The sequence below is a fragment of the Musa acuminata genome, chromosome BXJ3-5, assembly GCF_036884655.1.
Source record: "Musa acuminata AAA Group cultivar baxijiao chromosome BXJ3-5, Cavendish_Baxijiao_AAA, whole genome shotgun sequence".
Taxonomy (NCBI): domain Eukaryota; kingdom Viridiplantae; phylum Streptophyta; class Magnoliopsida; order Zingiberales; family Musaceae; genus Musa; species Musa acuminata.
In genome coordinates, this window is record NC_088353.1 from 39,669,538 (window position 1) to 39,683,148 (window position 13,611).

The following is a 13,611-nucleotide window of genomic DNA, read 5'->3' on the forward strand; positions in this document are numbered from 1 at the left end:
TCCTTGATAAATGATTCATTTGTCCTAGTTTTTTATCGTAAAAAGCACCAATCCTATTTATATAAAAAAAAAAACATTACAATATGATTGTGTATAGATCATAAAGAATTAAATAAGATGATTGTTAAGAACAAATACTCACTCTCTAGGATTCTTCTACCGATCTCCTTGGTCTTCATGAACCTAGGATCCCAAGAAAAAAAAAGAAAAAAATAGCATATCAAGAAAGAAAGATAAGCATGCATCTCCATTACAAAGAAGAGAACACTAATCTGTGGAATATATCTCTTTATTTGTTGTATTTAATGGCTGCTTTAGATTTTTAGGCCACAGGGAATACTTGCTTTCAAATGTATGGTAGATCAAAAGATGGCTTCTATGGATCTATTTGGAACCGGAAGGCAATACATGAATGCCCATATGTCCTATATATGGATATCTCTGCAAAGAATATTGTTCTCTTTTCTGTTGCACTTGCCTAAGAAAAATAACCTCCGCTGGCATCGTCCTCATTGGGGTTTGCTCCACATTTTCTTCTGTTCGTCGAAGCTGCCAATCACAGCAGACTGCCGCTTGTCACCTAATAAATCTGCAAACACATTGTAGTATGCTTCACTATCAAAAGAATCTAATATGTTGACCGATTTCCCACATTTATCTACTGTAATCTGCCCATCCTGGCTCAGATTTCCAGTTAAAACCCTGATGGGTTTTATTTGCATGACTGGGTTTAGCTTAGAATGATCAACCAAGAAAACTGCACCCAGGAGTTCCCCTAGAAATATTTCCTGCAGAACAAGAAAAACCTGGAAACAGTAAGCATTGATACAGAAACAAGAATAACATGCACTCTTCAGAGGCAATATACACTTGCAACGTCAACAGGTGCAAGAACACTACCATATGATGGTACAGTTTTGGTTGCTTCCGCTGCAACTGGTACAGCAACGACAGCAATTGATGTGCAAAAGTTGATTCAGGAGTTTTCTCTGCAAGTTGCAAAGTTTGCAGGATCCTCTCGAAGGAAATCACCTTCTGCTGAGCATTGAGAGGAATAAGTGTGATCGTCAGGTTCGACTCCATAACCATCTTTGCAGCTAAAGGGTCAAGGAACATGTTGAACTCAGCATATTTGTTTGTGGGAACACTGAAGACATTTCCTGCCTTGTCTTTCCCGTCAATGACTTGCCCACCAACTACATAAACATTCTGCAATCGATGCAAACTCAACACAGTTTGATTTGCTTGACATTATACAAAGCTAATGTTATGACCATCAGGATGACGTATTCATCTGACCTGGATGACCTTGTTTCCGCTCTTATCCACATCGAGGATGCTGGCTAAGTTAGTAAGAGGTCCACTCGTCAGCACAGTGATCTTACTATGCCTTGGCCGCAGTGACTTTGAGATGGACTGCCAAACTTGCAGAGCTGATGCCTGTCCGAGTGCACGGCGATCATCGTTTCTTGGAGCTCCAAACTGCACGGCGGATTTCTCAGCTGTATACCTGGAGAAATGGTGAAGCTGATGCATTTATCTCGTTGATGGGTGATGTAAAATGTTTCCTTGATCTCCAAAAGTGAGTGACTGCAAGCTACCTCCTGGGACTCCGAGGCAACGTACGAGCGAGCCCAAAGAGCGTATCGGAGTCGAGAAGCCCACCACTGCCGTGAGGAACAGCCTTGACGTATTTGCAGCCAAGCGTCGGAGTTCCTAACGCATTGACGTGGCCCAGACCAACAGGGATGTCATCACGCCCCATCATGTGCAGTATATCATACACGACGTCTATTGTTGCAGCAGTTGCCCAGCCGTTGCCGCTCACCAATATTCCCTGTGATTGAAACAACAGAAGCTGTAAGAGAAGTCATCGGATCATACAATGAATGGATCTTGATCTAAAATATTTATCTAATCCAAAATAGTTATCTGATTGCGTTGTTTTATGACATACGGTATTGTATTGAGCACAGTGAAGGAAATCTGAATGACTATTCATGGATGAGACATATCATCAAGGATGCCATAAGAGAAAGATTGTAATATCCTAATATTACTTTTGGAAGAAGCATGAGTTGGTTTATAAGATAACTAAGAGAATAATCCCATACTGGTTGATAAATATCGAGACCGTGAGAAAGTGATGATATATATCAAGTTTCTGATCGTCTCAACTTGTCAGCGTCTTCCTACTTGGGTGGGAAGATTTGTCATTCATGTTGTTTTTAGCATCATAATTGAAGGGTCAACTGATTGAAGCACCAGAGAAAATTGGGACCTCAACACAACTACAAATAGGGTTTCAACAGCTATACCTTGAGGTCTATCATCTCCAGAGGAGCTTTGAGCAGATATATTAGTGCAAGGAAGTCCCCAGCACTCATGTCCATGTCAAATATGACAGGCCTTCCCCTTGTCTGGTTTGCAAAATTTGGCTTGTACAAAATCTCTCTGTAATAAGGGAACTGTGTGGTAAGGTTGAAACGCCCGGATTGGTGATGGAGATTAAGGACCTGCATCTCACAATGATATATAGCTGTTACTGTCCTGTATACTTACATGAAGAAAGTAATCTGCAATACATGGAATTTTCTGAACATTTACATACAAATAAAAGCTAAAGTGATTGACTTTTAGTAACACAGACAAGGAATATATATATCCACAAAGTGGTGCACTTCACGTGAACAATCCAACACTTACATCCAGAAAACTCTTGAAGAATTGCCTGTTCATTGGGCTGTGAACATCTCGATTAGGTCTTGCTCTCTGTGCAACCAGTACTTGAACTGCTTCTGAGTTAGATACTTCCTTGGTGTATCCGTCCTGTATGACACATCCCATCTTAAATTACTACCACTAGTTAAGTTGCAGTAGTACATTGGGTGGAATGCCGCTCTCAGTTTTACATAGTAATTACTGTAACTATAGTTCTGAACAAAGCCAAGCATACCGTCACATCCTGTGCAATTGTCTAGTTGATAAAAATGGACACGTATTTGATTTTTCTGGCAAATCTTACAAGCATCCAATGTAATGAAGAAGACTTGATTCTATCAATTTGCCAATTCATGGACAGTTTCATATTAAAGATTCAATACACAGACAAAGTGGATGTTGATGAGTACCTGGCATTTCCCTTTGTCACCTCCCTTCACAAAGCAGAACGGATCCTGCGGTCCAGTTTGAACATGGCCACTGTGCACTCCGGCTGTCTGCAGATTAAACTTGGGGACGGCGCGTCCATCGAACAAAGGGTTTGAGCCGTCGTTTACACCGTAAGGTTCGTTCGAAGTAACTACTGTTATGTTGAGATACTCCATCTCTGCAAATTCGTTTTCGCCAAGATAGCTATCAGCATGCTGCATGATCGATATGGCTACACCAGAAAGAAACGAGTCCCACATGAAATAGCTCTGCGGACAGAATCCAATCGAAATGACAAGACTCTTGTCAATCATCAGAAACAAGTGCCAGCTAGCTGGTACTGACACTGCATGCCATAGATGCATGTGGAGCTTACTGTGTAAAACTGATCGCCGAACCTGGTATCACGGGTAAGCTCAAGAGATCTGAAGCAGTATTGTGCCTCGAGTGTCTCTTGCTGTTGCTCGAATGCATCGAAGAACTCCTTACTTACGGGGATACTGTTGGTTGCGTCAAGTGGGACGAGGATAACTGGAATCCCAGAATGGAGGACCTGCATATGCCTCAATGCAGGAAATATTAGGTGCCATAATGTGCATAGATGGCCATAGCAAATCCATCCACGTTAATGCATGCAGGGTACGCTATCATTGCACCTGGTATGCGGCAAAAGGATCTGCAAACATATTGAACTCTGCATACGGATTGCTGGTGTACGCTGTGAACAGGTTCCCGCGGTCACCACACTGCCGAGGCTTGCAAGAAGGGTTGGCTGCATCCGGTGGGCAACAGCCTGTGGGGTTCTTTGATCTCACACCACCGCCCATGCTGTAGATGTGTTCGATATTTGTCTTCAGATGTGGATTAGTCATGAGAAATAGAGCAACGTTTGTGTGAGATCCAATCACAAACAAAGTGGTGCGGCCGGCAGATACAGTATCAATCATCACTTGTTGAGCTGTGGGCTGCTGAAGAGGAATGTATCTCCTTTCACCCTGGTCACCACCATGGAACATTGTGAGCCATCCCTCCTACCTTTGTAAGGGTTGATGGATAGGAGTGGATTTTGTACCTGAGGAAGGAAGCTCCTTCTCAAGCCGTAGTTAGTGTTGATATCTAATCTCCCACAAACACCCACCGGAATAGCCTGTCGATAACGGCAATCACCTGCTGTGGACAAGCCCTGGGGGATCGACTTACCATTAGTACCTGGAGCTCAACACTCGGGACATGTATGCTTGCACAAGTCACAAAGCATCAGAACCATCGATAACTGTCCGAATTCAGAACGAAACTAAGCAAAATAGTCAACATTAGAAACCAAGGTTTTGCTTCCACCAACGTGTAACAGAGGTTTCAAATAATGGTAATAGTGTGCTAGATGAGAGATGGTCTCTGTGTCTTTCCCCAGGCCCATATCCTTCGTCCCACTCCAGCATTTCAGATCCCGATCCCTGTCAACTACCCTTAGATTAGTCTCCGGATCCTATTCTGTTTTATCCTTTAGACCTACTTCTAATTGATAGCAGCTAAAATTTTCTTGCGGAAAATTCTCACAGTACAATTGAGTAAACTTCTCACAGTAAATAGAGAGCACAAGTTGAAAATCATGTCATTGCTATCGTTATCGTAGAATTCAATTGAGTCACGAATTTGACATCGACTTCACCTCTATTTCTATTGTTGAATCTCGTATTTTGATGATGAAACCACTTTATATGTGTTTATAATTTAAATTATATTTTGAGTGATGCAGATCTACTCGATCAGGATTAGACAGTTAACGCAAGAGGAATTGACGTTGCGCCGGAGGAGATCACGTCAGGATATTGGACGGCAGAAGGCTTCGGACTTCGGGCATCGGGACAAGGAAAGCGAAATTGCACCAAGGATATCGGGGTTGCGGAGGTCAACTGTCGATTGGGCAACAAGCCGCAAGAGAGGACGATGCGCTAAAGAATCGGACGAAGCGCTAACCAATAACGTGCCGGGCAACATAACGTCAATTCGCGTTGTAATAATTGTCTAGATCGGAGTAGAGTTTTGGCTTATGTGTGCAGGATTAACTACGATAATGATGAAGACATAAAGCGAAACAAATTGTCGAAGTCAAGCGCAAAGGATTTGTTGCGAGTTCAAGAGTTCGACGGAAGTCCGAAGGTTCGTCGGGAATGCTGCCGGAACTAGCCGAGAATGAGTAGGGAGCTTGCCGAAGGTTTTTTCGGAAGCTCGCCAAAAGGTTCGTTGGAAGTTCGCGGAGCTCGCCGAGAAAGATCGGAGCTTGCCGAAGAAGCTCGTTGGAACTCGCTAAGATCAAATCGTGAAGTCTAGGAGCTTGCCGGGAGTCCGCAGAATGGTTTCCGAGAGTTTATCGGAAGACTGTCGGAAGTTCGTCGGAAGCTCGCCGAAAGAAGTCTTGACTTACGAACTTTGTAATAGCTTAGAAAATGTCTTTAAATTCGTAGTTAGCACGTTAATTAGGGTTAGGATTATGTGTTAATCCTATAACCCAAGTAGGGGCCAATTGGGCCCGAGTTCGGACTGGTTTGGGCCAAGTTTGGAGCCCAACCAGTGAGCTGAATTGGCCTAGGCGGTGGCACCGCCAGCCACTGTCAGTGTCAGAAACTGACAGGCGGTGGCACCGCCAGCATCGGGAACCCAAAGAGAATTCAAATTTTGGAGCCCAAATTTGAATCCTCTTGAGGCCTATAAATACCCCTCAAATCTCAGTTGAGATGACAACTTTTTTAGAAGCAATTGATTGAGAGAAAAGTCTTAGAAGAGTCTTTGCTAGTCTTGTTTTCAATTTGCTAGTGTTCACCTCCTTCTTTCTGGCTGAAAATCTGTAAGAGAGTGAACCGCTTGTAAAAGTTGTAAGAGGGGTATTTACCCTTCCCTTTCAAGAGATTTGCTAGTGGAAGATGGGAGCCTCATCGAAGAGGGGCCTCGCAAGTGGATGTAGGTCACTTGACCGAACCACTTCAAAAACGACGTAATCTCTGGTTTGTATTTCATTACTGCTATTTACATTACTACAAACCTTCTTACTTGCTTTATTTCATCATTACCTTTGCTGCACAACTTTGCGAATACGCTTTCAAGTTAAGCACTTCCGATTCCGATTTTTATCGTACGAAAGATTTGTTGAAACCAACGTTTTAATCCGCTGCACTAATTCACCCCCCCCTCTTAGTGCCGTTCCGATCCTAACACCTACAATATATTATAATAATATCGGAGCTACTTATGCGTCAATCTAATATTATATTCACACATAAAATATATTATCATCGACTTTTACTTCGTGCAACTAGCAGACTCACTCACAAAGCCTCTCGCATTCAAACTATTTTCATCGTATCGGTCCAAGATCGACAACTTTAATAATAACACCATTTTGTAGGGGCATGATAGCAGCTAAGATTTTCCCAATTATGCACGAGGAAATCTAGCTGCACTGTTGAGGAAAATCCTCCCCCCTAACCTATATAAATAGAAAGCACATATCAAACACAATACATCTTTATCTGATTTATTCTCTTCACTAATGCCCCCAAATTCTGTCCCTAATTGGCGAGACCCCTTCGTAGACCAGTGGTTCAAAACTGATGACTCCTCCTAGGATAACCTAGGAATTCCTTCGTAGAGGGAGATTAGAGGCCTATCCCAGACTCGAAATACAAACTCAACAAAATTCAATATAGTTCTAAACTCTCCATTGTGATAGATCCAATTGATATTCTTATGGCTAGTTAGTTTTGTAGTCACGCTCCTTCCTTGACCTGATTAGATGGAAACTATCTAGGTTTTAAGGTTTTTCTTTTGAATTTTAAATTATCGACCTCAGACCTTAAGGTTGGAATTTTTTGTTTTAAGTTTGAATCAGAACCATGGGCATTCCCTTCCCTTGTTTCCCTATTCGACTAACTTTCAACCGCTTAGGGGACATATCACTACTTGCCGCAGTGAATATAGTTCCACTAGTATTCCTATTAAGTTCTAGAATCTGAAAATTCTTTGTCAACATTGTTGTTGTTGTTTTTAGAAAGTCTATCAAGATTAATAATAAGGTTATGTTGTCGGGGCATTCATGCCAAGTTTGATAGAATTTGTGTCGTTATGGACTTTGGTAGGCCCTCACCCCAAGGTTTTGGTTGAGGAAAAATACCCAATTTGAATGTTTGGCTATATTATATATTTTGGGTGTGGCATAATAGGTGACAAAGTTAGGAAACAAAGTTGTATCCAACATAAGATTATTGAATCCTAAATTTTGATGATGAAATCAATTGAAAAGTTTGATAAACTAATATGATTTTGAAATAAATAATACAGGAAATACTTTAATCACGAATTCGGATCACTGAATGATCAAATGTGAATCGGATGTTGTGCCATAAGATTGTTGTGTCAGAATTGGACATTAAGGAAAAGGATTGGTCGACATGTCAAGATTGAATATTGTGTTAGAAGATTTGATGTTGTGAAAATATCGACATATCAATGGAATGGGCAATATGTCAAAGGATATGCTAATGTATTGAAGATTTAGACGATGTGCTAAAAGATCGAACGATATAATGGAAGAGTAGACAATATATTAAAAGCTTTGAAGATATGTTTGATGAGTGGTTGATAAGTAAGGTTTTGATCAAGGTCATTTTGGGTCGATATTGGGTTAAAATAAAACCCACTTGTCATGAAAGCTATTCGGCTTAAAGTATGATCAAATTGGGCCTGTTAGATAGCTAAACCAATGGCCTAAATCAAGCTTGGATATTGTCACCACTAGGCCAAGGCGATGATACCACCTGAGTCAATCGATAAGCATAAACCATGCTTTATTAACATTTCCAAGGTGACGGTGGTACCATCAAAGTCAAAAGTCGCAATGGTAGTATTACTTAGTGTCAACGGTAGTACCACCCATATCCTGAAATTTCATAGATTTAATTTTTTTATTTTATTTTTTAAGTCTTTTGAGGTCTATAAATATTTCACTCAAGCTTGGTTAATGAAACATTCATTCTTAACTTTATGAAGTATTGTAACTCTCTTTTTGGATATTGTTTGAGTCTCTTCCTTCCTCTTGAGTTTAGTGGTGATACTAAATACTAGAAGGCAAGAGATCTGTAAAAAAAAAAAAAGTAAGTGTAAAGGTCCTTTCCTAAGCTCGAAAAAGAAGAAATGTTATAAAAGGTTATTAATCTTCACTCGTTAGAAGTAAGATCGATAGTAAAAGCTGATGACCTCGAGAGATGAGGAATCAAGAGTGAACGTAGGTCAAAAAGTCCAAACAACTATAAATTATTCTTCTCTTGCTTATGACTTTTGTTCGTGATATCTTATTATCAATTACTCTACTCACACTCCATATTTGGTTGATCATATTTTTTATATATGTTTTTTCTTGATATAATTTTAAAATCAATTAAAATTTACTATAGTACTAATTCATCTCCCTCTTAGCATAATTAAGATCCTAACAATTAGAATCTTAATAATTCTTTCAGTTGGATTAACACCAAAGAGAGATTTAATAACTTTTTCATACAATAAAAATGGTCACTCTATCATACACCCTCGTATGTTCAATGAAACAGACTATATCTATTGAAAATTAAAATAATAATTTTCTTACTTTCTATGGATAATGATTTATGAATATTATCAAGTTTTGTTTTTTAAAATCTACTAAACCATTGGGTGAATTGAATAATTTTGAAACAAGTATTTTCTTTGAATGTTAAAACTATGAATACATTATTTTGTTCTTTAGACAAATAAATTTAATCGAGTTTTCACTTGTGACATTGCATATGATATATAACATATCCTTAAAGTCATAAATGAAGGAACTAATAAAGTAAACTAATCTAAAATTATTTTTTTTATTCATAGTTATTAGTTATTTAAAATGAAGCTAAGTAAATTGGTATGTACTTGGTGTGCGAGATTTTGTCAATGGAATCCTTAATATGTACACTCATTTTACATATATTGCCAATGAATTGAAAGCATTAGTAAGCAAGCCTTTAAGGTCTTTTTCTAAGGGTTGAGATTCAAAGAAAATAGCAATCCAAGAAGCCAAAGTTTAAATAACCTTCTTCTTGAAAAACTTATAGGATCTTTAATAACCTATGAAATAATAAAAAAGCTCATGATAAAGAATAAGAAAACCTACTAAAGAGAAAAAAAAAAGTATTGCTTTCAAATCCAAAGAAAATTACTCGAAAGAAAGAGCAAGTGATAATGATGAAGAAATGACGCTTCCTATAAAAGATTTAAAAATTTTATGAGTATAAACAGGATAAATTAAGCATGAAGAGAAAGTAAGACTAAAAGTGAACCTAAGAAAGATATAATTATATATTATAAATACAAAAAAAGCAAAGGCATTTCAAAAATAAATATCCACAATTGAAGAATAAATCATCATCATTAAAAAAATATATATTTAATACAACATGCGGTGAATCAAGTGAGTTAAAAGTGAAAAAAAATTAATTAATAAAGAATCAGTGACAAATTATGCCTTATCTTTCATATGATAAACTACTTAAAGTATTTTATAACTTATACGATGAACTTAATAAGATTAATAAAAAATATAGTTCATTGAAAAAAATCATGCTTTACTTACTAATTTGATACACTAAAAAATATTCATGACAAGTGTAGCTCAAAAATTTTTATTCCTTGCATTAAATGTGAAAACTTAGAATTATCTCATATTTAACTTAAAAAGAAATTATTTCAAAAATCAATAGATTTGCATACTTTAGAAAATATAAAAAACTTACTTTTCATGAATGAAAAATTAAAAAATTACTTGAAAGATTCAACTAATAGCAATGATATAATAGAAATAGTTAAAAATATTTTTTTTTATGATAAACATTGAAAATTTTTGAAGTAGGAAATAAGTCCTTTGATATGATTCTTACTAAGGTATTGCATTTAGAAAAAAAAGGAGTTGGTTTTACACAAAATAGCAGCATGTATCATAAACTAACCAATTTATAAAATGACCTATATTGTATACTCATACATCTTCTAGAATTGAAAATATTTTTTATAAAACTTTTGATCACTTTGTTTATTTTTGTTATCCAAAAAAGAGTTACAAAATATATTTGGGTTCCCAAAGCAACTGTTTTAAATCCAAAATATAAAGGCAAGAAAGATAATTCTAACATTAAAGGACCAAAGTTAAATAAGTACCAAAATCAATCCTTTCTTAAGTCAAAGCTAAGAGCACAAGAAAACACTTTGAAAATGGATGCTCAATATATATGATTGAAGATCCTATATATATCTCAAAGATCATTAGCCAGAATGAAAGATGTATAACTTTCGATGAGAACTACAAAGAAAAATACATGAACATGCAAAAATCAATTATATTGTGTAGAGATTTCTCTAAGGATATTCACCAAAAATATTAACAATACATCATTAAAAGGCTTGTTAGTTCATACAACATAAATAATTTGATTATAAAAAGTAATATATACTTGTCGTAGACAAATATAATAAATATTTCTAAGATCCATTTTTCATTAAATGCGAGAACAAATTATTTTATCAAGTTTTACAAATATTTTAAAAAATATTCCGATGTTGCTAATATTGATTTTGATGACCGACAGCGATCGAAAGAGGATTCATCATTTAATAAATTAGATATTTACCTCACTCAGCTCCGACTAATTGTATGATTAGTCATACAGTTAGTGTGATTGCGATAGGTAAATGTACATGTATGAATTGAAAAGATTAAGAGTTTCTTGGTACCTGTTCGATCAGAGGAAGATAGCCACCAACATCTGCAAGTATGGTTCCATCATCTAATATTCCACCATCACCTCCAACTCCGACATAAATGTCATCTCTGCCCATCATGTAAAGAATATCGTATACATGATTGACAGCATGCGCAGCATCTGTCCATGCATTGGCACTAATCGTAACAGCCTGAAATGAAGCATATCATGTTTCTTATTCTTCTTAGATAACAAGTAGGCAAGCCTAATATCAAAATTGGAGAACAGTAGTCGCAATACCAACATAGACAAGTGGGAGTGACTCGTTGCTTTAACAATGTTAAGAGTGACACGGAATTATCATAGTTTAACTTGAGCTTTCCCTTAGCTACAATCCATACAATATAATAAATGCAGGGGGATGGATATTGGTGAACGTAAAAATACAAAGTGCAGGTTTTGTGTTAAGAATCTGCTTTTGACCATGTCCAAAAGTATAGAATGATAGCATTCTCGAGCACATCAACAACAGGAGAAGCATCTTCTCTTTTTGTTTTCTGCGAAAGAACCGGAACAAAACCTTCACCTGCCAAAACACACAAGGAACACCGAGAAAAACCTTCAACGGGATGGCAAAGTGCTTCTCCGATGTTGATGCTGTCAGCTGACTTCTATTTTGTTCGTTTGGGGGAATGCGAATGCAAGCTATTACTGTAGATAAACCAGTCATTCGGATCGAACCTTACGTTTTACTGAACAGTATACCCAGAGAAGAAGAAACCAAGAACAGTCCAAAATGAGCACTGGAATCAGCAAATCACTAGTCGTACCTTGAGGTCGAACTGGGATCGGCTCTGCTTCAACAGGTACACAAGTGCGAAGAAATCGTCGGTATCCATGTCGGTATCGAGGAGAATCCGGCGAGGCTTCGCTTGCACCGGACAGGACTTCCGACCAAGGCAGATGCCCATCAGCACAAGAAACAAAAATAGCACTCTTCTGTCCATATTCTCTTCCTCTCTCTCCCTCACTACAAAGCATGCAGAAGAATCACATCAGACCAAGCCGGTTAACAGAGACTGACAAGTTTCGATAACCCATGAACGTGAACACGGAGAGAAGGATAGCTTACACAGAGAAAAGAGGGTTGGTGAGGGGGCGGGGAGGGGGGGAGAGAAGGCACTAGCTAGTACGCATACTATGAAAGAGCCATGTATCTAAGCGATGAGGAAATCGCATCGGATGTGTACGAATGCGCCTTCTCATGAGATCCACAATTATATCATATCCCGCCGCACTCATGTGGATTGCATTGGCAAGCCTGCGTCTTGGAGCTAGAAAACATGTCAGTCTCAGGCTTACACTGTCCCTGTCAACTTAGCCGCCTTGCTCACTGAACAAGTGTTTAGCCCAAAATGTTCCTGAGGGAAGCTACGGACTCAGCGTTGACTTTTAACTTCCATGGAGGAGGGAGGAAGCATTTGGTCGGCAGCATCCACACCAAAGGTCCTGTTTGACATTGTTATCCTGCTAGTGCGAGAGTGAAAGTATCTGTTGATGCATGCTGAGAAGATTTTGTCGTCCGCTTGCCCATTTACATGTTGCCATGTCATTTGCTTCAACAGCTAATAATGGCAAATACATTAACTAGCGTCTTCCCTCTGATGAACGTACATGTCCTCTGCTTTGTGTATTCTCAGTCATAATAGAAGTCAAAAGTTGATTGTTATTATATACTATGCGCATGTCAGTTTCGGATCGGTGCAGCAATTCTGATTCGATCGCTGATAGAATTAAAATGGGTTAGGCTTGATAAGTATTTTTAAAAGATTCTAATTATCTAAAAATAGCTTTAAATTTTAATTAAGGATTCAAGTAGAAAGAGTCCTTGGAGGATTAGAATTCTATTCCTATTAATAGAGTCTCAAGATCTTTATTGGAGGGAGAGGTAAATACTTAAGCGTTTATTTCTAATGGATCTAGAAAGAGTTGAGATAAAAATTCTTTGAATTTATGTAAAAGGATATAGAAGGGAAGTCGAGCTTAAACAAAGATATAAAGGGTCTTGTAATTGCTCTTAGATATAGGTAAGTAGTTGCATCTTGTATCGAATTTTTAAGTATATTCTTTATTTACTGATCTCTACAATTTTCTTTTGTTTTGAAAGTTTCCTCTCCCTCTATGATATCATAATTTAAAAGATTATTGATGTTTCTATTGGTGTTTCTACTAGTTTTGTTGTGAAGAAATTTGATGAAAGAAATAATTTGATGAAAGGCAATTTTATGGAGATGATATTGTGTGAGAATGATATAGGTGGAAGAAGTTTTATTGTCTCATGCTACTAAGAAAAAGAATAAATTTGATAATATAGTGTGGCATAGTTACTTAGGGTGGAGATCGATAAAGAAATTTTTTTGATATATATGAGTAGATATCAGCATGCCAAGTGGAGATGAGATCAAAAGTTAGATCTCTGGATGTTGTTCCAAAGAATACAAACATCAAATTATTCAAAAAACAAAAACAAAAGACTAGTGAATGCTCTGTCGTAATTGATAGCGATGGAGATATCATCACAATCTTACATGTGTTACTTTGCACTTAGAATGATTATTTTGACTAAGCTAAGTCTAGGTGATAATTTGATAGTAAAGATCAAAATATTTTGATGATGAAGTGGTTAGATGTGACT

The 13,611-nt window shown here is 37.6% G+C and overlaps 1 protein-coding gene across 2 annotated transcripts; it reads right to left on the reverse strand.

Moving 5' to 3' along the window:
* Window positions 1-168: 168 nt before the first annotated feature.
* LOC103985909 (nucleoside hydrolase 3) lies at window positions 169-11,940 on the reverse strand. 2 transcript variants are annotated; one of them, XM_065151040.1, is made up of 12 exons: window positions 11,747-11,940; window positions 10,948-11,127; window positions 4,223-4,333; window positions 3,807-4,145; window positions 3,567-3,703; window positions 3,132-3,450; window positions 2,707-2,829; window positions 2,319-2,516; window positions 1,602-1,837; window positions 1,300-1,510; window positions 901-1,209; window positions 169-788 (listed from the first exon to the last, which is right to left on the reverse strand). In XM_065151040.1, the coding sequence occupies exons 1-12, from the start codon at window positions 11,921-11,923 to the stop codon at window positions 510-512; spliced, it is 2,619 nt and encodes an 872-aa protein (XP_065007112.1). In that variant the 5' UTR covers window positions 11,924-11,940; the 3' UTR covers window positions 169-509. The 2 variants fall into 2 exon arrangements, with proteins under 2 accessions (XP_065007112.1, XP_009402039.3); XM_009403764.3 differs by having other exon boundaries at window positions 3,132-3,419; window positions 3,527-3,703.
* Window positions 11,941-13,611: the final 1,671 nt, after the last annotated feature.